Source organism: Bufo gargarizans, chromosome 7 (assembly GCF_014858855.1).
Source record: "Bufo gargarizans isolate SCDJY-AF-19 chromosome 7, ASM1485885v1, whole genome shotgun sequence".
NCBI lineage: Eukaryota > Metazoa > Chordata > Amphibia > Anura > Bufonidae > Bufo > Bufo gargarizans.
The window spans coordinates 193,215,044-193,239,604 of NC_058086.1; the positions used below are offsets into that span (position 1 = coordinate 193,215,044).

Genomic DNA, 24,561 nt, shown 5'->3' on the forward strand with positions numbered 1-24,561 from the left:
CCACAGGGGATAAGGAAAAATCAATACATGCAGCCAATTTAAAAGGCATCATCTCTTTAAGTGCAGTACAGCACTTATCTGCCTCATCCCGACACGCGGCAGTCCTGTGATCTAGGATTAGCCGAGGATACAGACAAGTGGAAGATCACTAGGAAGGATCGCTGATCGAGTCGACAAATTAATTTTAAAGAGTAATTCCATCCCTGGAGAGGCAAATAGTAACCTAATGTAAATGCAAGGGTAGGTATTAAAAAATATACTCAAAATGTCTGGAAATTCTGGCAATATGATGGCATGTTCTAAATTCCATCTTTTCCAGATTTTTGCCTACTGAAGATGGGTCTGAGATAGTTGTCCTTCTGGGACCCTGCAGCAGTTCCGTCACTACAGTGTGGATCTTCATTTTCTGAAATTTTGCAAACATATCCCATAGATTTGCCATTATCGCAGCCTTAGGCCTGTTTCACATCTGCGGTAAACAGATCCGGCAGTCTGTTTCGACAGGGAAAGGCCTGCTGGATCCGTGAATACTGGGCGCTACCGAGATACTGTCCAGTCATATTCACTATTATGGGGAATAGCGGAGATCTGGCCGTAACCCGGACAAATCTCTGGATATTTGTCAGGTAGCAGCCGAATCTCCGCCGGTCCCCATTATAGTGAATGGAGCTGGACTGTATCAGGGTAGCTCCCAGTAGCCATCGTCTAAGGGTCCATTCACACGTCCGTAAAAAAGGGTTTGCGTCCATTGTGCAATTTTGCGGAACAGGTGCGGACCTATTCATTTTCAATGGGGCGGAAATGTGCTGTCCGGATCCGCACTTCTGTTCCGCCAAAAAATAGAACATGTCCTATTCTTGTCCGAAAAGGCATTTTCTATGAGAGTGCCGGCAATGTGCGGTTCGCAAAATGCGTAACGCACATTGCCGGTGTCCGTGTTTTGGGGATCCGCAAAACACATACAGACGTGTGAATGGACCCTAAGGCCTGTTTCACAAAGCCTGCCGGATCTGCTTCCCGTACATGTGATACAGGCCTTAAACAATGGCTAAACTTTTTATTATGTCCTAATAGAGAATTCTAAATTAATGAGTCTCCTTTTCACAGGGGCGGACTGGTCACAGACCCTACATAGAAACCTCCGGGTGGGACAATGCCCAGGGTGCCCCCAGGGCTCTCCTCATGCCATCGGCCATGGTAAGTATTGGTCTGACGCTTCCCTCCAGACTCCTCAATTCAACTGTATGGCCATCCTATGGCAACTGGAGTAGGAGGACAGAACGTGGTGGCTGGTGATGGCCACCACTTAGGGGCAGTTTTTGGGGAGCTATTTTGTGCTGCATTTTGCCTCTGCTTGGGGTGGTATAATGTAATGAAATATGGTATTGTTGGCCTCGCCTACTTGTGTTGACCCTGGCTTTTTTCAGTTTGGGCCCCACTACAAAATATGGCCACTTTAAGTTCCCAGTCCGCCCCTACCTATTCCGGACCTTTATCTATTAGCCATAATTCAGAGCAGCTACCAAGCGCATCTCTCCCATTGGAGGACTCATCACATCTATGCATTACATAGACAGCTTAGGTACGGTAATACTTCATTTATCTTGTGGTGGCGCTGCAGAAGAAGGGAACACTTGCTGCTAGGTTCCCTCAGCGATCACAGCTGATCACCGGGGGGCATACCTTGTAATCTGCTTATTATCAGATGACAATTCTAACAAAAATGAACTGTCCAAAGCGGCTTCCCCTTTAGCATGCATGTTCATACAGAAACCTCTATAGCTCCACTGCACAAATGACAGTCTATGCTTATGCCTAAACAAACATGGCCTCTCTCTACAGGGTAGTGGTCCCTTTGATCTTGGCTGTATTTTAAACACGGGTGTTACTAATAATCCTAGGATTCACTTCAGTGGACACTATCTTCCAAAAGCACAGACCCTCCAGACGTCAAGGACACACAAGATTTACAACTCAAGGACATCTTATAAACGGCTGGACGTATTCCTGGTATTAGGTTTGTTTTAGTTCTTTTCCATAGTCTTTCCCACCATGATTGATCCAACCTTGCCATGCATCTCCACTGACACTGCATCTATTACACCAGACGCCCATCTCAGGGTATTGACTATTCTGCATTGTAAATTCCACTAGACCTTCCCAACGTGTCTACACATCAAAGTAAATGACCCATCTCCATGTATTTGAATATAAACTCTCCGCATGGAGTTCTCCGAGCATCCTTCTTTCTCAACCAAGGATAATCTAAAGTTTTAAAGAAAGAAAACAACCTAAATATAATATTACCATGAAATCCAATTGTTCCAATGACATTGCTCAAAATATATTGGCTGAGAGTCTCATATTTTATCATATCACATTGAGGGCTTTGTGCATATATAACGTTTCCATTGTTAGTGCATTATTTTCTGTGATTTTAGCAGCCCCCAGTAGCCTTATAGCAGCCCCCATTAGCCTCATAGCAGCCCCCAGTAGCCTTATAGCAGCCCCCAGTAGCCTTATAGCAGCCCCCATTAGCCTCATAGCAGCCCCCATTAGCCTCATAGCAGCCCCCAGTAGCCTCATAGCAGCCCCCAGTAGCCTTATAGCAGCCCCCAGTAGCCTCATAGCAGCCCCCAGTAGCCTTATAGCAGCCCCCAGTAGCCTCATAGCAGCGCCCAGCAGCCTTATAGCAGCCCCCAGTAGCCTTATAGCAGCGCCCAGCAGCCTCTCCATCAGCCCCCAGTAGCCTCTCACCAGCCCCCAGTAGTGTCCATCAGCCTCAAATATAAAATAAAAAAAAACACTTACCTCTCCTGCTCCTGGACGCCGCCGCTCCTCTCCTCCAACGCGATCTGCATCCTCCTGCTGTCGGCTGTGCTATGAAGGCTGCGCACAGTGTGACGTCACAGAGCGCCTTACGCCTGTGCACAGAAGACAGCCGAGGACCAGAAAGCGGCGATTACAAAGCCTTCACCTCTTCCCGGTCCCCCGGTACTAATGAGCACTTCCATAATGGAAGCGGCTCATTAGTATTCACACCATAAGACGCAGGGGCATTCCCCCCCACTTTTTGCTGGGAGAATGCATCTTACGGGGCGAAAAAGAGGCAGCTGCCTTGGGCCCCCCAGAAGCAACTGGGCCCGGGGAAGCTGCCCATTTTGCCCCGCGTTAAAGACGGCCCTGCCTGTACCGTGCAACACCAAGCAACTTTGCATGAAACTTTTATTACAAATTTCCTACACTTTTGTCTATACATTCCCTGTACGTCTCCATGGTAACAGACTACAAACAAATCCTGTGTAGTCTGATCTTGCAGTCATACTCCCTTTCATTGCTCCTCTGCTCTGAAGGATCAGAAGGTGGGGGCTGCTGGATGCACTGAACCTTTTGGGTGCACTCTCTGTTATGCTTTATGACCGGCCACCCTTATTGTAAAAATATATGGTGGACCTGTATTTGTCTGTGTTATCAGGCACTATACACTTTAGCAAAAAAATTATAATTGGTGTTTTTGTTACATTGTATCTACTGGTCAACTGTTTAAAAAAGGGTTTTCTGGGAGCACAATACTGATGACCTATCCTCAGGATAGGTCATCAATATCCGATCAGCGGGGGTCTGACTCTTGGCACCGACCACCTGTTTGAAGAAGCTGTGTCACTCTTCCTAGGCCAGTGACGTCACGTTCGTCAGTCACATGGCCTCTCGTGGACTGCAATACCAAGCATGGCCACTATACAATGTACGAATCTGTGTTTGGTATGCACCGGAGCGCTGTGGCCTTTTCGAACAGCTGAGCTGATCTAATCGGTGGGGGTGTTGGGAGTCACATCCCCACAATGTGATATTGATGACCTATCATGAAGATAGGTCATCCATGTTTTAAAAACCCCTTCAATTCCCTAACTAGTCATTCATGTGAATGCAGCTTTGTATAAATCGCACTACCAAGGCTTTTCTCGGATTGCAGGCATGCATCCATGTATTGATTTACTTTACCCCTTTAGGCCCTCCTGACAATAGAAGATATTTTAGCACGCTAGCTGACGCGTTGTATTATAGGCACATCGTTCACAAATAGTTTTGCTGTGGGCTGTGAGCGCACGTACATGGGCATTACGGCAACGTACACATGCAATTGTAGCCTACAAAAAGAGTTTGTGAATCAAATTCAGCTGCAAACTATAATTATGTGTTAATTAAAAAAAATATATTCTATTTTTATTGCAGTCAAATTCTAACGAAACAACAAGATGATTGCACAGCACAGAAGATTCTGACAAGGGGAAAATGTGAAGTCGCGTTGGGCATTCGCCAACAGGGGACTGAGAAAGAAAGGGTTAATGTTCTAAATCAAAGATAACTTGGTTGGAGCACATTGGAGGCTTGCTGCTGCCAGAACCATGGGCAGATCATTAAAAGCCAGTCGCTGGTCTTATGGGAAAGAAAACTGAGGGGGCAGGAAGGAAAAAGCCAAGCACAGAGTTCTGTACAATTTCCCTTGGACGTGGGAGATAGAGAGAACAGACCCTGGTTGTCACATTAAACAGCACACCGGCATATGTCCATGGAACTGGGACTTCTAGAGCTCACAAAGGACAAAAACAAATAGCTAATTACTGGACTTTGTAGCAAATGGTTAGGAATACAGTGGGATTGCATTAAACTAGTGTTAAAAGACTATGACAGGAGCCAGAGGACTGGATATGAAGATAGCACTTGCTGACTACTACTTCAAAGTTTTCTCCTAAAATATGTGATCTAAGGTTTTGATCTATTTCTATTGAGAACAATTTCTGATGTTGATTAGAGGGTATGATCCCTAAAGTTATAAAGCTATCAGCATAGAATATTCAGTAAATTAAATTACTTATGCCTCATGCACACAACCGTAGTTATGGTCCGCATCCGAGCCGCAGTTTTGGCGGCTCGGGTGCGGACCCATTCACTTCAATGGGGCCGCAAAAGATGCTCCGTTCCGAGGCCCCGCAAAAAATATATAGCATGTCCTATTCTTGAATAGAATAGGCATGTCTACAATGGGCCGTTTTTTTGCGGACCTCAGGGCTGCACTCACTATTCTGCTGGTGGAGTCTATACATTATATTGCTTATACTGTACTGATCCTAAGTTACATCCTGTATTATACTCCAGAGCTGCACTCACTATTCTGCTGGTGAAGTCAATGTGTACATACATTACATTGCTTATCCTGTACTGATCCTGTATTATACCCCAGAGCTGCACTCACTAGTCTGCTGGTGGAGTCACTGTGTACATACATTACATTGCTTATCCTGTACTGATCCTGTATTATACTCTAGAGCTGAACTTGCTATTCTGCTGGTAGAGTCACTGTGTACATACATTACATTACTTATCCTGGGAAGAAAGGGATGCAAAGCTCATTTTCATCCCTTTTTTTCCCCAGAATTTAAGAGGAGCATGTATGGCCTATAAGTCTCCTCGCGCCAATTAAGGCACTCTCCCTAAGGAGAGATAGTTCCCCCAAAATTACCTATCCTGTACTGATTCTGAGTTATATCCTGTATTATACTCCAGAGCTGCACTCACTGTTCTTCTGGTGGAGTCATTGTGTACATACATTACTTATCCTGGACTGATCCTGAATTACACTCCAGAGCTGCATTCACTGTTCTGCTGGTGGAGTCACTGTGTACATACATTACATTGCTTATCCTGGACTGATCCTGAGTTACATCCTGTATTATACTCCAGAGCTGCACTCACTATTCTGCTTGTGCAGTCACTGTGTACATACATTATTTATCCTGTACTGATCCTGAGTTACATCCTGTAATATACTCCAGAGCTGCACTCACTGTTCTGCTGGTGGAGTCACTGTGTACATACATTACTTATCCTGTACTGATCCTGAGTTACATCCTGTATTATACCCCAGAGCTGCACTCACTATTCTGCTGGTGGAGTCACTGTGTACATACATTACTTATCCTGTACTGATCCTGAGTTACATCCTGTATTATACCCCAGAGCTGCACTCACTATTCTGCTGGTGGAGTCACTGTGTACATACATTTGGTGGTCTGCTATTCAAGTTAAATAATTGCCACCAACAACTTTTACATCTACAGGCGTTTTTAAGGAGTTGTCTGACTCAGAAAACTCTGCTTTTTAAAAATACCATATTAGGGAGGAATCCTCCAGGATCCTCTTCAGCTAAGAGTGGCTATGTAGAGAGTCTCTTGCCCTGGAGGACCCATTATGTGCGGGCATTACATGAACAGCCTACTGGTTTCGATGGTAAAGGTATAATTATTGTTTTCCCCTGTGGTTGTGCGGCGAGAAAACTGAACACTTGCTGCCATGCAGATTACAGCTGGTAAAGGGACAAGCTGCAATCAGCTTATTTTTGGGAGAACCTCCTAAAAAAACAAATTATTATTATTATTATTTTTTTATTAAAGTGCCATTCATTCCATAGCGCTGTACATATGATAAGGGGTGCACATACATAATACAGATCATTGCACTAAGCATGAACAAGACGAGCTACAGACTGGTACAGAAGGAGAGAGGGCCCTGCCCGTGAGGGCTTACAATCTACATGGTACGGGAGAAGGACACCGTAGGTGTCACAAGAGCACAACCTTTATTTGTGCAGCACAATCAGTTATAATACACACTTATATAGCGCTGACATATTCCGCAGCGCTTTACTGTCTCCAATGGGGCTCACAATCCAAGTCTCCTATCGGTATGTCTTCGGAGTGTGGGAGGAAACCGGAGAACCCGGAGGAAACCCGCGCAGACACAGGGAGGACATACAAACTCCATGCAGATGTTGTCCTTGGCTGGATTTGAACCCAGCGCTGGAAGGCATCAGTACAAGGCGCCTCACTATTTTACAACCTAAAAGGGGGAAGAGAGAATGAAAGTTCCATATACTTGGTTTCCCAAAGATAACCGTGACTTTTTTTTTTTTTTCCCATCAACTACGGTACATTTCCTTTCCTCTAATGTCCTGCTGAACAAACACTATCAAGATTAATAGCAAAAAATCCCATAATTGCTCTAACTTATTGTGGAGGACTGTGCAGGTCAGATGGTTTTAAATTTCATTATTACGGGACTCCGGCTAATCAGGGAAAACCATTATTTTCAAATACTAATGAACTGCCAAGAGGCTGTAGAGGCTCCAGATAACAAAAAAACTGCAGAAACTCTGGCAGAATTTCTAATGGGTTTAAGCCTGTAGGACGTGATGCTTTAAATAGGATTCTCCCTCAAGTCATGTCCGCATAATACACAAGACCAGGACAAGATGTTAGCGATGAAGGCATCACTGCCAACTTTCGGAAGCATTAATGAAGCAGCAAAAAAATATATAAAAAAAATCAGTGAAGAGAGACGTTTTGGCCTCATAACAACACGCAAATTTATCTTCTGATTTCCAACACTTTGCTTTAAAAGCAGCTTGTTATGATGTGCAGAAACAAAGCAAGACACTGGCACGGCATCGTGATCCCGCACAATGGATTTTCTGTCTCCAATCCGCTGCACCGGCTGAACAGTCATTTGTCCGTAGATGATGTAGCTATTTGTTTCGCCTGGAAATCTGCTTTCACCAGGACAGCTGGTATCACCATTATAAACCCATCCTTCAGTGCTCCGCAGCAAAGCAAGGAGTAGATTTAGATTTGCGGTTGAATGGACTGACTAAAGGACAATGGCGCAGAGAAAAATGCTTTGTTGGCACGTGGTTCAAAGTGTCAGCTGCTGACGACCTTCAGTCCATCAAGCAGCAACATATGTGGTAACCATAATAGGTATTCATTGAAAGATAACCATGCATGGTCTCATGTTCAATGTCCAATATAATTATGTTAAGTAGATGCCATGGAATTAATTTGGTCAGAAGATGACAATACATAAGCCCAATGTTCCTCTTCCGGCAAGGTAAAGAACCTTTAATGTATCACACGTACCAACAGCCACCAGTGAAGTGGCCACTGAATATACCACAGGAAAGCGACAGAGTCTCCAAAGTTGGTGCTAGTAAAGATTAGGCACAGAGTCTTCTAAAATATTCCACCCCTCCCTCATTCACTTTGCTGCATGTTTTTGGTCCTCAAGACTTTTAGAAAGACTTCTGGTGCTACATAAGAATGAACAATAGTGAATAACGTGTCAAGGTCAAAATGTTGCTAGCAGACAGATCCAGATCAAGGGGGACCGGCAGGTAAGCTAAAGGGCATACTTAGGGCAAGTCATGTGATGGAGACGTGTTAGAAATCTTCACTCGATAATCACACAAAAGGTCTTTCATCCATGAACTATCTTTCCTTGAAACAACATTCTTTAGACAGAAGAACTTTCAGTCTTTGCCCGATGTCGCTCAACATCTATGGCCAATCTGAATCACTCAATGACTAGGCACTAATGATCGTTCACCAGTAGATCCATTGTTCAACCATCAACCTACTTTGATCTAATGTGTGTGGCCATGGTCCTCCAAAATGTGTTGTTGAGGAAAACATAGATTGTACAGTTTGGAATTTAATTTGCTTGTCGTTATTTTCCTCCAGGAGATTATAATTGGTGCCAGCATGGGCATAACTATAGCCATAGCACTTGCTATAGCGCCAAGAGGTGCAAGAACATTGTACCTTTTTGTGGGGAATAACAATATGGTGACTTTTTACTACAATATATTATGGGTGCCAGCATGCATACCATTAATTATTTAATTTAATTTTCTTACTTATTTTGTTATGGGGCCCCATGAATTATTACATCCCTGGGTGTCAGGGACATCTGGAAACCCCTTATTCTTCAGTTCCTATTGAAATAAACATGCATGTTCAGCCCACCCAAGTGTGGATGTTTATGGTGCAGTCAAGAAGGACAGTTCTGTACATTAATGTCAAGGTAACCTATTCATTTGAATGGCTGCCATGTAATACATCTCCCCTGCGGCGGCTGCGGAGAGGTTTTCAGGAGCCAGACCCAACAGTGATCAGAGCGGCTTTGTAAAGAGATGTGCTTATCTTATTGAGGAAACCTTTTCAGCTAATATCTTCCTGCAGGTAAAGGAGCCAGTATACAGAGGAACAGACGACGGGGAGTGACATTTTAAAGAGCTATTCCGAACCTAGAACGTTATGGCATATCTCTAGGAGATGCTATGACATTCTGATTGGAAGGGTCCAATTCTACCGATCCTAAAAATAAATGGTCTTGCGCTGTTCTTCTGCACAGTGATGCCTCCAGACACCCACTGTGCAGGGAACTGCAACACAGTTCAAGGGAATGTGGTTGTGTTGTAGTTCCTTGCACAGGAGCGGACTGGAGCGGCCATTTTGCACTGAAAATCAGGGAAGAATTGACACTGCAACCGCTTCATTCTGAGGGTCACTGGGGGCCCTAGCAGTTGTAATTAAATGCCATAGCCTCTTATAGTGGACTATTGTATGCCAGTGAGTAACTACTAAATGCATCACAGGTCACAAGAAACTATCATACTGTTAACTTCATGACATTTGGCATGTCATTACAAGAAATAGCACAGATACCTACAGGAAATAGGGTTAATCAATGTTCTACCTCTTTAAATGCATCCTCCACTCAGACATATCAAAAGTCCTGAGATTAGTTCCTCTTTAATTCCTGCCATGCACGAGGACCCAGGGAGAATAGGAATTATTTAAACTGCGGGAACATTTGTTAGGCATCAATATTTAACAGAGGAAATTTGGAAAACATAACTCGGATCACAAAGCTGAAACACTCGGCGCCTTCGGGATAGAACATTCTTACGCTACACAAACCTTCTATGACGAGCAGGAACATATTCCTTGCGGCTTTCTTCACTTGAGGTTACAAGGGTTCTCTATCTCAGGCTGAAGTTCTTTCAGAATTGTGTCTGATGAGTAAGTGACCAAAAATGATGAAAAGACCCACAGAAACATAAACTTGGACTTTAAAAGCATCTGTCACCACATACCATTACGTCAAGTGGTCGGCAGCTGTCCATCCACATTTGTAAGCAGAGTCCCATGATGTCTCTGTCCTCTCCATATGTTCTGTCAATCGTCCAAAAAAATACTTTTTATAATATGCAAATTAACCACTAGGAGCAATGAGGGTGGTGTCGTTGCACCTCAGTGCATGCAGAAGCTTTTATGCTGCGCCCCCGCCGATGTGATGGACAGGCCAGCCAGTCTCTGAAGTCTTCTGTTCTGTGAACTTTATTTATTTATTTTATGCACTTATATATTCTGCAGCGCTTTACAGACATTAGCATCAAGCTGTCCCCAATGGAGCTCACAATCTAAGTTCCCTATCAGTAGGAGTGTTGGAGGAAACCCACACAAACACGGGGAGAACATACAAACTCAATGCAGATGTTGTCTATGGTTGGATCTGAACCTAGGACCACAATGCTGCAAGGCACCAATGCTAACCACTGAGCCACCGTGCTGTCCATGTACAGTAAAGGGATGGAGACCACTGGGCACATGGGCAAACTCCATCCCTTTACTAAAAATTTACAGAACAGGATCCTCCAACACTGGCCCGTCCATCACAGAGATGAGGGAGTGGCACAGAAGACAGGGAGGAGAGCCTCCGGGTGCAACAAGGTGCAACGGCACTGTCCTCGTTGAAAATTATAAAAAGTCTTTTTTTAGAGGATAGACACATCAAAATCGGCATGTTTGGCCAACAGATTAATAGACAGGTGAAACTCGAAAAATTTGAATATCGTGCAAAGTTCATTTATTTCAGTAATGCAACTTAAAAGGTGAAACTAATATATGAGACTCGTTACAGGCAAAGCGAGATATTTCAGGCCTTTATTTATTATAATTTGGATAATTATGGCTTACAGCTTATGAAACCCCAAAGTCTAGATTTTGAGGTCCCCTTTGCTCAGGGGGTATGGATTAATTAGCTGACTACAGTGTGACACTTTGAGCCTAGAATATTGAACCTTTTCACAAAATTCTAATTTTAAGCTGCATTAATGCAATTCCTTTTAAGTTGCATTACTGAAATAAATGGACTTTTGCGCGATATTCAAATTTTTTCGAGTTTCACCTGTATCTAGCTACTTTTAGAGAGGAATAGTAACTATGCCTCAGCGTATCTTCAATGGTGTCAGTGTCAAAAACATCACCATTTTTGATTACCAAGGACAACCTGAGGTACAGTAAGTAACAGCTCCATCCAAGTATCGTTAATGGTGTCAAAGCCACAAGAGATTTTGCTCTGTCACAATGAGGCAACTTCATTTACTAATTAAATCCCCCTCAACTCAGAAGCATCAACTTCCGCCTCCAATACCGCCCATGAGAAAGGAACTGAATATTTTAAAACACTGGTAAACAAATGAGCGACACAAGCTGCCGCCAGTTGGTGGCCATGTTCACCATTGCACTGGAGTGTAGGAGTAGAAGTCCATAATTCCCCTACAGCCGATAAGGAGACAGAACATCAAAATCTCAAGACTAAAGCCAGTGTTGGTAGCGAGAGGTCCTGAGCCACTGGGGACATATCTCATGAATTAATTAGGTTGTGCTTCCATACAGACATGTCAATAATTCAGTGGACAATCCACAGCTGTGTCCATCTACAAGTGCACTTAATGATCTAGCATGGGTTTATGTTATCCAAAATAACAAAGACTGTACAGACTCCTCCAAATCCAAAAACGTATTTATCTGCAGATTAACTGGATCACAATTAAGCTGTGTAAATTCTGCTTAATCTCAGTCTTAGGCCAGTTTCAGAGAAGACAAGGACAAGCTTTCATGTCTATATTGCCCCTCCTATGGTCCTACTGAACGGACATTATATCACCAGACCATGGGTGTAGGACTGACACCAATGAAGGCATTCTCTACAAAGCCCTACAGAAAATGGTCTTGTTTTAGACAAATTAATAACACATTTTGCAATTTCCCTACTGCAATATGTGGAGACAAAAAAGGGACCTCCTTCGCTCTCCATGGGACCCAATATGTGAAAGGGGATTTCCAATCCCCAGTAGCAGTAAAAAGTACCCAGTTATGGCCATAGGCAGAGGGTTCAGTGCTAATCTGACTTTGGAGCCCAGGAAAGTACAGATGCAGATGTCCTCAGGACCACCAGACTCTTGGGCACTTTCTCTTCTTCCTCCCACAAACCAAGTTAAAGGGGTTATCCTGAAAAGGATAATGATGATTTATCCTCAGGATGGGTCATGATTATCATATTGGTGGGGGTCCGCGTTCCGGCAGCTGTTTTTAGGGAGCCAAACTGATCCAAAAAAGCTGAAAATCGGTAAAACTACTGAGAAAAAGAGTCAATTTAGAAAAAAAAAAAGTTAAGTTAAAAAGTCTTTTTATGCATATACAATCTTGATGAAAATCCTTATGAACTGAAAGCACCAACTTTAATATTTCCATTACGAGGTGTTCTGGTTGTCAGATCACGGATATGTAATTCGATGGACTTGAATCTGTAGAATCTATCTGGGGCAATTAAGACAAAATAGTAATTGCAAATTCATTATTATATCAGGTTGACGCCAGCTTGGCCACGGTTTCCGTTTGCACCACTCAGGGGTTCCTTTATGCGATATGGACATCTGTGTGCCTAACTGGACATATAGAGAGCGGTAATTTTTGGCAGGCCAACCCTTTTAATGTACCGTATACCTGTCATTATGTTTCTGCATAAATCAGCAGTACAAATAAATGCAAACCCCTGTATCATTATATAGAGCCTATTTGTATTATATATTAAAAGGGATCTGTCACCAGCGACCTCCCTATCCAGCTGTTTGTATAGGCACATCGCTGTGGTTCGCCTGATTAAAACACAGCTTTTCTTTAGTTAATCTGAGGCTCCGTTGCCTAGTTATGATACTTTTTCTCAATATGCAAATTTGTCCTTTAGTGCAATGAGGGTGTCACTGTTGCTCTTTTTGCACCCAAGCTCCACCCCTTTCTGTGGCCAGCCCCTCCCTGGCTGCTTTGATTGACAGGACCAGGCAATGGCAAAACAGCCAGGGAGGAGCTAGACAAAGAAAGGAGCAAAGCTTAGGTGGCACAATAGCAATGGTGACGCCCTCACTGCACCAAAGACCTAATTTGCATATTAAGAAAAAAAAGTCTTATAACTCGGGATTGCAAGTTTGGATCAACAAGAGAAAAACAGCGTTTTAATCAGGTGAACTACAGCCATGCAAACAGTTTGATAGGGAGGATGCTGGTGACAGATTCCCTTTAAGTAATGAAAGTGGCATGACGTTTCCTCCCTTTTTTTCCTATAAGCTTTCTTCCAATGTTGAGAAACCTCCTTAAGGTTTATATTGGTAATAATTGTTTGTTCTGACGATCATCATCCTGTCTAAACATCCCACTGATCAGGTGATAAAATGAGCAAACCCCTTATTGATCAGCTGATCGGATACATGTGCTGATCGCTCGATCCCCTTTCAGTTTGTGAAGTCCCAATAATGTGTTGAATAGCACTAATTTAGTGACAGGCATTTGCCCACATAAAACCATTCTTGGCCACCAAAAAACACTGGTAACTGACAGTAACTGAAGACACAGGGGTGAACAGAGATAAGGGGGAGGAGGGGGATGATGCTGCAGTTTCTCTGTCTTAGACTGTATGTGAGCAAAAGCAGCAGAGAGTAGAAGCCAAGGTTCCAGGCTGCAATGTCTGTAATCCATGTAAATCAACTAAATCAAAATGAAAACGTCGGTGCAGTAAAGAATTAATCGGCATTTCTAGTGTGAATATGTGGCGAGCTCGTGACATACTCATTTTTACTGCGGTAGTATGAGTTTAGTTTATGACACTGTCATGTATTCTTCTACTATGTTAATCTATATCAGGCATCCTCAAACTGCGGCCCTCCAGCTGTTGCAAAACTACCACTCCCAGCATGCCCGAACAGCTTACAGGTATCAGCCTACAGCAGAGCATTGTGGGAGTTGTAGTTTTACAACAGTTAGAGGGCCGCAGGTTGAGGATGCCTGATCTATATCATGTAGCTCCTAGCTCCAGAGCTAAGCGAGTGCACAAGTACGACTTCAAATGTGTCTGAAGACGTGGTGCAGAAAACGACTCCTGGAATGTACGGACTAAGGTCTGTCCTCTTGTCAGTCACCAAGTCCTATGCTCCACTAAAAATCCCTCAGCACTCCATCTGGTGCATAACTATAAATCCCACAATTCCTAGCTTGGAATGCTAAGCGCTGTCTGCCCCCTGATTGTTAGCGAGAGGCAAGGCGTTCTTTTACATCTATATGCTGAAGTCATATATAGTACTGGCTAATAAAGTATACGGCCGTTAATGGAGCGCTATAGACATTTGTAGTAGTTAGTGCATCCAATGCGGTGGAAGCCTGAAAGCGAGGGGTTACATGAAAAACAAGGATGCACAATGCACATGCAGCAACTGAAAATACGGTCGTGTGCGTGAGGCCTTAGTCTTAGCCTCTATTTCCACTTGAAATACAAGTCATGCTGCTAGAAAGGATTTGTCGTACGATGGATCCAAAGGTTCACTTATGACCCCATTGGGGGTCATTTACTAACTGCGCTATGCCAGTATTTGGAACATAAAAAGTCGCAAAAACCTGTTTTGCAACTTTTTAAACACCCACGTGACAATATTTTGTCACACAGGTATTTTTGCATCGCTCTCACCACTTGATGAGGGAGTGTTGGGTGTGTGTCAGGGGCCAGGCTGGGGCATCGGGCATGACACAGTTACTATATTTTACGCCTGTAAACAGTAGTAAAAGCAGAGTAAAAACTATTCCAGTGTTCGGGGCTGGAGTAGTTTTTAATCCAGGTGCACAGACTGCTAGAGTTGCACCTAATTTATGATGAGGCCTGCACCTCTTCATACAATAACCGTCTCCTACGACAATGCAGTGTGCAATTTTAGGACCGGCGTAAAAAGCTAGTCTTAGTAAATGACCCCCATTGACTTTATTTAGGCCTGTCAGGATTTCTGATACTCACCATACAGCTGTCTGAGGTGGCCGCTGCACTCCTGCGAGCATCGCGGCCTCCTTGCAGCTTAACAAGCACAGCGCCATCTATTGGATAGTGGCTGTGCTTTGTATTGCAGATCAGCTCCATTCACTTGAATGCGCCTAGGCCATGTGACCGATGGACGTGACATCACATGACCTAGGAAGAGGCCTAAACGTTAATGGAGCACTGAGGGCTCTTCATGCAGCTGATCGTCAGGGGTCCCAGGAGTCGGACCACCGCTGATCTCATAGTGATCACCCATTCTGAGCATAGGTTATCCATATGTAAATCCCGGACAAACCCTTTGATAGCAAGAACAGAGCAGTCAGTAGCAAGACTCTTGCAGGTAAAAATACCAGACCCCGATGGGGGTCAATGGGGTCCATTGGTGACAAGTTGGATCCATCAGAAACCATGACGCTAGTAAGAACAGAGCCTTACAGCTGCAGTTTCACCTTCTGTAAATGTATAGACGTCAATGACTCCTATTCCTGAGTAAGAGCCACAGGCTCATGAAGTGCTCTACCAAAAACAGCGCAGGAGCACAGAGGCTCCAGGGCGGCATAATCGCTCGAATTACAGAGTCGTATGGCATCAGCCCAAAATCCCTTGCTCAACTATGCATTAAAATAAGCAAATACCAAACACATGACTCCATCTTCCCAGTCGTCATTGGCTTCAGATGCTTCTTATCCCTACACACAGCATCGGTGATTTGGAGAGACAGCTCACAAAAACTGCTGAGAAATCGTGACAGTGTTTGACAGCCTCTCATGCAACGTTTCTCCGCCTGTCTTTTTAATTGCACACTTAGCCTAAATTGATCGGCACAGCTGTTCCGATGAGACTGAAGTCCTCTTACCCTACAACGCCGCCACAAATCGGCAATGAAAAAAACTTCACAACTTCAAGACAAATACGTTTTTTTGTTTGTTTTGTTTTTTCCTTTTTTTTCACTGTGCTCGAAAACATGCAAAAACAAAAGCGCACTAATCAAAAAAGCAATATGACAATTAGTCTCAGCGTTTCAGTTACATGATCTTAGAGCAAAATCAGAAATAATTAAAGCAAAACATAATTGTGTTTTTTAATGTGCGAAATTCAGCATAATTAAACACTGCAATTTATTTAGTTGTCGAAAATAAAAGTTTTGTTAGATGTATTTGTGTATAATACTGGAGCGCATTATTTTTGGGGCTTGTATTTGAGGGTAAGGGCTCATGCACACAGCCATGTTTTTTGACCGCATCTGATCTGCACTTTTTGCAGGGTTGGATGCGGACCCATTCACTTTAATAGGGCCACGAAAGAAGCAGCGAGCATGTGCTGTCCGCATCCGTAAAAACAGAACATGTCCTATACTTGTCTGTTTTATGGAACAAGGATAGGACTGTTGTATAGATGGCAGGACGTTCCATTCCGCAAAATGCGGAACGCACAAGGCCAGTATCTGTGTTTTGTGGACTGCATAAATGGCTATGGTCGTGTGCACGAGCCCTAAAGCTGGTGCCATAAATTTTTTGAAGGGTTTGCGGGTTTTGATGTGTTCTTTTGACTAGAGCTTTTATAGAGCTTTTGCAGTGTTTTTTAGGCAAACAATGCAACAGTCGTGGCCAAAAGTTTTGAGAATGACACAAATATTAGTTTTCACAAAGTTTGCTGCTAAACTGCTTTTAGATCTTTGTTTCAGTTGTTTCTGTGATGTAGTGAAATATAATTACACGCACTTCATACGTTTCAAAGGTTTTTATCGACAATTACATGACATTTATGCAAAGAGTCAGTATTTGCAGTGTTGGTCCTTCTTTTTCAGGACCTCTGCAATTCAACTGGGCATGCTCTCAATCAACTTCTGGGCCAATTCCTGACTGATAGCAACCCCTTCTTTCATAATCACTTCTTGGAGTTTGTCAGAATTAGTGGGTTTTTGTTTGTCCACCCGCCTCTTGAGGATTGACCACAAGTTCTCAATGGGATTAAGATCTGGGGAGTTTCCAGGCCATGGACCCAAAATGTCAACGTTTTGGTCCCCGAGCCACTTAGTTATCACTTTTGTCTTATGGCACGGTGCTCCATCATGCTGGAAAATGCATTGTTCTTCACCAAACCGTTGTTGGATTGTTGGAAGAAGTTTCTGTTGGAGGGTGTTTTGGTACCATTCTTTATTCATGGCTGTGTTTTTGGGCAAAATTGTGAGTGAGCCCACTCCCTTGGATGAGAAGCAGCCCCACACATGAATGGTCTCAGGATGCTTTACTGTTGGCATGACACAGGACTGATGGTAGCGCTCACCTTTTCTTCTCCGGACAAGCCTTTTTCCTGATGCCCCAAACAATCGGAAAGAGGCTTCATCGGAGAATATGACTTTGCCCCAGTCCTCAGCAGTCCATTCACCATATTTTCTGCAGAAGATCAATCTGTCCCTGATGGGTTTTTTTGGAGAGAAGTGGCTTCTTTGCTGCCCTTCTTGACACCAGGCCATCTTCCAAAAGTCTTCGCCTCACTGTGCGTGCAGATGCGCTCACACCTGCCTGCTGCCAAGCTCTGCACTGGTGGCACTCCGATCCCGCAGCTGAATCCTCTTTAGGAGACGATCCTGGCGCTTGCTGGACTTTCTTGGACGCGCTGAAGCCTTCTTAACAAGAATTGAACCTCTTTCCTTGAAGTTCTTGATGATCCTATAAATTGTTGATTGAGGTGCAATCTTAGTAGCCACAATATCCTTGCCTGTGAAGCCATGTTTATGCAACGCAGTGATGGCTGCACGCGTTTCTTTGCAGGTCACCATGGTTAACAATGGAAGAACAATGATTTCAAGCATCACCCTCCTTTTAACAGGTCAAGTCTGCCATTTTAACCCAATCAGCCTGACATAATGATCTCCAGCCTTGTGCTAGTCAACATTCTCACCTGAGTTAACAAGACGATTACTGAAATGATCTCAGCGGGTCCTTTAATGACAGCAATGAAATGCAGTGGAAAGTTTTTTGGGGGATTAAGTTAATTTTCATGGCAAAGAAGGACTATGCAATTCATCTGATCTCACTCTTCATAACATTCTGGAGTATATGCAAATTGCTATTATAAAAACTTAAGCAGCAACTTTTCCAATTTCCAATATTTATGTAATTCTCAAAACTTTTGGCCACGACTGTAGTTCTAGATATTCCAGTCTATGACGGTGTTTTTGTCAGTGCTGTTTTTTCACCCTTAAGGTGCAATTTTTGGTTCAAAGGCTTTCTTTTTTAAATCGTAATATGGTCTGGGTGCCTCTTCCCTCACTGGGGGTCATTTACAAAAACTTACCTTACTTTGGTTTTTGTTTGCCCCCTGAGCTGCTGGAGAAAGAGTCTAATTTATGATGAGGCTCAGGCCTTTTTTTTATAAATTAGGTACACCGTCGGCAGTTCGTGCTCCTGTAAAGTAAAAACGACTCCAGCCCCTGACTGGAGTAGTTTTCACTCCACCTTCACAGCTGTTTCCAGGTGTAATGCTGGTGAGCATAGCGCAAAAATGCCCATGCAACAAAACATTGTCGCACAGGAGTTTAAGCAGTCGCAGTTAGCCAAAACCAGGGGCGGGTCAAAAACACAGAATAGGTACAAATTAAATCATTACACCTAAGTAGGATTCACTACTGGTTTTGGCTCAGAATAACTGATGGAAATGACTGACCAAATAACTGAAGTGTGAACTCAGCATAACCTGCGCAAAGCTTTCCAGATGCTGCTGCTGTCAAGGGGTAACAGGTTAAAACACCCTAAATACCTCAGTAATGACTTAGCCAGTCGTATATTTTGACCTGCACACCACCGTGACAATTGCAGTCGTTATTGATAGAATATAGCTTACAGCCATTCTATTAAGAGAGACTTTAGCAAGAAAATGTATAAGGAGGGCCATTAGTTCCAGCTTTGCCAAACCCATTCATTGACATCTGGGAAAGCACTGTGGACAGACGATTTTGGATGTACTACAACTCCTAGTTTCCACACAAGTAAAAAGAGAGTTTTATTCTTCTACCACTGGCCTGGTTTCCTGACTCCTACCACACCATACACTGGCTATTACATTACTACACCTCCTACCAGACACCTATATCATACTTACCAACATTTGACTTTTTAAAATTGTGGCATATAGGCCCCGCCCTGAGAAAGCCCCAAACTCGCCTAGAAACACCCACTTGTTGGCGGCAAATTTGGGACTACGCCATACAACCACCAATTTCAAGGGCACCCCAAACTACCATCAGGGAGTAGCCTCAACTACAGGCAGTTCCCCGAGCTTCACCGGCCCTATGGAGCAACCCCCTGAGGAAAACCACTGTGACACATCTTTTAGCCACTACCACTCCTATCCTCTGCTACAGATCCTCAAGGGCTTACTGCATATAATATTTCCTCTCTTGTGAATTCCCCCCAGTTATGTAAATGCCCCACACTTGAGTGGCAATCGTGCCTTCAGCTAAAAGGTTGAGTAACCAGAGATAGACTGGTTGCTAAGCAGAAACTGCATAGCAACCATACTGTCAAGCTCCATGTATAAACATTAGTGCTGACATAGCGAGGAGCAGCTCACCATAGCAACCAATCAGATACCAGGTTTCATGTTTTTAGAGCAGCTTAGACTATGAAAGAAGAGATCTGTTTGGTTGCTGTGGGCAACTGCTGCCCTCCATGCCTGCCCTGTTTATATACTAGGCCCCTGATATTTTCTAAGGCGATACATTACAGAATAAGGTTGCACAATCCATTTTAAAAGGCCGTCACTTAAATAAACTACCAAAGCTATAAACTGTAGCCGTAAAATGTAAGGAATGGACCCCTGGGCCTGTATATGTCCTGCAGCTGACACACGTCGGCCATCTCCCCGATACTCTCACACAGCAGTGCTCCCTAAAAATAACATTATTGAACACAGCTGTCAGAGGTTTTATGATGAAAACTTTGTGCGTCCATGCAAATCCTGGCGACAGCTGAGCCGCCCTCGATTACGATGCAGATGGAGAGTCTCTTTAACCTGAATTCCCGGATGGAAATACGCGATGGGGGCCCTTTTTATTGCACCGACTGAGAGAACAAAAAAAAATAAAAGAACAACAATGAGCTCTAAGGCCTTTTAGGCCTCGTCCACATTTCCGTGTCAGTGTTCACGTCCGTCCATAAAAGTGTACGTGTTTCGTCGGTAAAGATGTCCGTGAAGGATCCGTAGTTAGTCCATGTGTGCGTTTTTACCATCCGTGTGTCATCCGTAATTCACTGACATTGCTCAGCTGAAAATTTATTTCCAAAGAATCTCCTATCAGTCTTCAGTGAAAAAACTGATGCAACACGGACACAACACGTATGCCATCTGTGTTGTGTCCGTGATTTTCACAGGCCCATAGACTTCAATGGGCGTGCATGGTCCGCATCATGGATCAAAGTAGTGCATGTCTTCGTGATTTCTTTACTGACCCACGGTCTGTAAAAAAATACTGAAATGTGAACAGACACATTTAAATCATTGGCTACGTGTGCTGTCTGCAGAAAATGCGGACAGCACACGTCAGTGAAAAGCGGAAATGTGGACGAAGCCTTACACGTCGGTGAATCATAGACGTGTGCTGACCGTGGTCTCCACTGACAGCACACGTATCCACTGGCCCTGATTTATCAAGACCGGCGCGTGCTGCACCGATCTTGAAAGGGCCCGCGCAGCCGAAGCAGACATTTAATTTATGACAAGGCATGCCTCCTCCGGCAGTCCGTGAACCAGAGTGATATCTATGGCAGCTTTGTGGCCGGAGGCCTTGCCTTGCCCAATTTTCAGAAGCCAGGCAAGGATGGCGTAAAAATGCCAGTTGCTACTAAAAAAGTAGCAAAAAGTTTTTTTTTTACTTTTTATCGCCACAAAACTGGCGTGGGGGGAGTGAGAAAATCCCCCCTATTGACTTTAATGTGTGTATTCCACGCATCGGTGGTTCTCCAAGGGCCATGGGTGCAAGGTCACGCCCTATTTTGCCAGTGACTACAGACCCCTCACACACATTATAGTCTATGGGTCTGTGAAATCCACAGACACAACTCGGATGCCATCTGTGTTTGGTCAAGGGTTTTCTCAAACCATTGGTAGGAGATGCTCTAGAAATTAATTTTCAGCCTAGCAGTGTCCATGGAATACGGATGACACAGAGAGATCAAAAAACGGACATGGAACAAACACAGAGAGATAAAAAAAAAAGGGACATCTTCATGGATGGACAACTAACTGTCATGGATCTCATCAAGAACGTGTAAAAGAGGCCTAAGGGTATGTTCACACAGAGTTCTTTGTGTGCTGAAAAGAAAACTGGTGCAGAATCTTTTTCAGGATTCCTCTTAGTTTTTTAAATAGGTTTTCTATTCCGACAAGTTTTTGTTGCTTTTTTTAATGTGGTTTTTGATCCTTCCCATTTCAAAGGAAAGTTTGGATGTGGATGTGGATAGAATGAACATGTCCCTTCTCTTTACCATGCTGTGTTTTTTAAATCTGAGAGCGGAAAAAAAAAAACTGTTCTATATAAACTAACAAGCTGTTTCCGTTTGAAATTAACGGAGACGATTTGCAAGCGTTTCCGGAGAGGTTTCTGGGTGCAGAATCCACACCAAAGTCCAAGCCTAAGAAACTGTATGTGAACATACCCTGGGCGCTTAAAGCCTGCCTGTGTCCTGGACACAGCAGTGTAGTTTATGTGGTTTTTCTGCACGGATCTTTGCGCGTTTTTTGCTGCATTCGTGTTACTGGCGGATTCTGACGTGGACTTCCCCCAGATTTCCCCCTCTGCATTGCACATAGTGAAATCTGTACTGAAAATCAGAACAAACAGTTGACATGCTTCGGATTTCAAAATCTGCAAAAGTCAATTTCCGCTTTAGAATTTTCGGCACCATGTGAATGAGATTTTCAAAATCTCATTTACTTATCTGGTACTGTATTACGCTGCAGATATTCCATACAGAACTCTCCACGTAATAGTAAGATGTTCTCCGGGAATTAAGAAAATGAAAATAACTAAATATTACTTTATTATAAATATATTCCCAAATATCTTTCATTAATTATAATGGCTCCATTTGTCTGGGGAGCAATCATTAGGAGAAACAAAATGGCCACCGTCCTATTAGTGCACACAGAACCTGTCCTAATCACATAGCAGGACACAGTCACATCCCCACCTTCTCTCTGTACTTCATGTCTCCTCATGAACTCCATTCCTACAGAGAATCAGCTGAAGATCATATTAAACAGTATTCAGGACCATAACCCCTGACAAACAGAGCAGAGAGGAGGATGAGGCGGCTTTTTACCTCAGTGTTGTGAAGTAACTTATCCTCCCGTGTGATTAGGACAGGTTCTGTGTGCACTAATAGGACATCGGCCATTTTGTTTCTCCTAATCATTGCTCCCTAGACAAAATGAGCCATTATAACTAATGAAAGGTATTTGGGAATATATTTATAATAAAGTAATATTTAAGTATTTTAATTTTCTTAATTCCTGGAGAAACCCTTTAAAGCAGGGGTGCACAACCTTTTCTGGTTGGGGGCCACATTGTCAGACTGAAGGAATCCTAAGTGCTGAAAATAAAAGTTAAAGGGGTATTACCAACTGAAATACTGTATTTATGGTGTATTGCACATACAGTATATACTATAAATGACTGGTTACACCTCCAGGATTCCCATCTAATGGGAGAATACATGAAAAATGCATGTGAGCAGCCACAACACATAGACATACATGTCTGTTACCAGATGGTTGGGGGCTGCACAGAATGATATCGAGGGCTGCACGTGGCACCTGGGCCACAGGTTGTACACCCCTGCCTTAAAGGGTTTACGCCATGATTGATGTAAAAAATGAAAATCAGACGTCATATAGCACATGCTAGAACCAGCCCTGTACCTCACATGAGTCCAAAGATGTCCACACTCACTGCTCCAGTTGCTAGATTATTTGCAGCCTGGCAGCTCAGGGGGCGTGTCCTTTTTGCTGCATCTCTCTCCCTGTATCTGCCATAGCTTCTAGAAGCACATATGGCTGGTGACAGTTGAAGATATAAACTGAGCCCGTTCGACCAGCTCAGTGTGACGGACAAAAATAAGAAAAACAAGAAACAGCAGGTGGCGCTATACAGATACATTTTAATAAATAGCTCACTGGCTAAACTAAATTTGTAATTACATGCAGTTCCAAAAGTATTCAGATCCAGGTGCTGGTTTTAAAACTGTAGAATATGTTTTGTGACACAACCCCCTTTAAGGACTGCAAAGCGATCCAGGATAAAAAGCATATGTTTTATCTGCACAATGTCAGGCAGTAGGCACACGAGCTTGAGGTCTGTGTATAATAATACTCTGTCACTCACTGACCTTACTATTTATGAGAATGTAAAAAGTATGAACATACGACCTGTGGTTAGAACTTCGTATGACCCGTAAGTGAAAACATTCGACTTACCACAGCTGGGAAAATCGCTCAGCGCCACATTTCAGGGTGACTTCAGCCTCGCCATGGCTGCTCGGCAATAGAAGATGAGTGGCATCAAATCCCTTTCTCATTGTCGTTCTAATGAGAAAAGTGTGGAGTTTGCAGAGTACAGTAAAACGCCTGTTGGGGCCCGTGGGGGGCGCTCAGCCAGCTGTGGGGGAGCATTCTTCCACCGAATGCCATTTAGGCTGGCTTTCAGCACACAGGGAAATCAGTTAGGTCATTACTGTGCAGAAACTCTCGAAAGTGACTTGAAGATCTCCACCCACTCAAGACACGGCAAATAGGTGGAAAACTAAATCCTAAGGCGCTCATACTTCCAGTCGCCCTTAACTCTTTCATAAGTGCAGCTTCTATGAATAAACACAACCACGAGTATAAAATTATAAATTATTTTTAGACGTAATTTAGGATCCCGATCCTTCACGTCAGGTCTGATCCACATTTACTGCATTTTGGGTCCTACGCACATGATTTTGCTTTGATATTTTTATCGTCCAGTAAAAAAAAAAAATGCCATAGAAACTGCTCATATTTTTTCGATACTGCATGCGGTTTTTGAGGCGTTTTTAGTTGCACTTTTTCTAAACAACTGTGTGAACCTTTTTTCCCTATAGAGAAGGAGATGACTAAATGCCAGAAAAATACACCAAGAAGCTTCACTGTGCTGCGACCTAATGCCAATGACCCAAAAACGCCACCTCATTAAGGGTACTTTCACACTTGCGTTAGAGGAATCCGGCATCCGGAACTGCCTGCCGGATCAGGAAATCCGTGTGCAAACAGATACTATTTGTTTCCGGATCCAGATGCGGATTCGTTTGACAAATGCATTGAAATACCGGATCCGTCTCTCCGGTGTCCAGGACTTTGTTTTCCGTTTTGCATAGCGGGAACTAGACAGATCCGTTATGATTCCCATAGACTTCTATTAGGACGGAGCAAAACGGAATGCCTCTTAAAGGCTTCCGTTTTGCATTCCATCAAAATACAAGTCTATAGGCAGAAGAACGGATC

General features: G+C 43.5%; 1 protein-coding gene across 3 annotated transcripts in view; it reads right to left on the reverse strand.

Annotated features, from left to right (window-relative positions):
- Positions 1-24,561, reverse strand: part of PRICKLE2 (prickle planar cell polarity protein 2) — a 249,893-nt gene that overhangs the window by 92,650 nt on the left and 132,682 nt on the right. Inside the window, exon 1 of one of the 3 annotated variants that reach the window (XM_044300891.1) lies at positions 23,515-23,657. The exons of the other annotated variants lie outside the window; for them this stretch is intronic. Coding sequence (XP_044156826.1) covers positions 23,515-23,615 — 101 coding nt within the window. The 5' untranslated portion in view covers positions 23,616-23,657. Of the gene's footprint in view, positions 1-23,514; positions 23,658-24,561 lie in introns of those variants that run through there. 3 annotated transcript variants of the gene reach the window in all.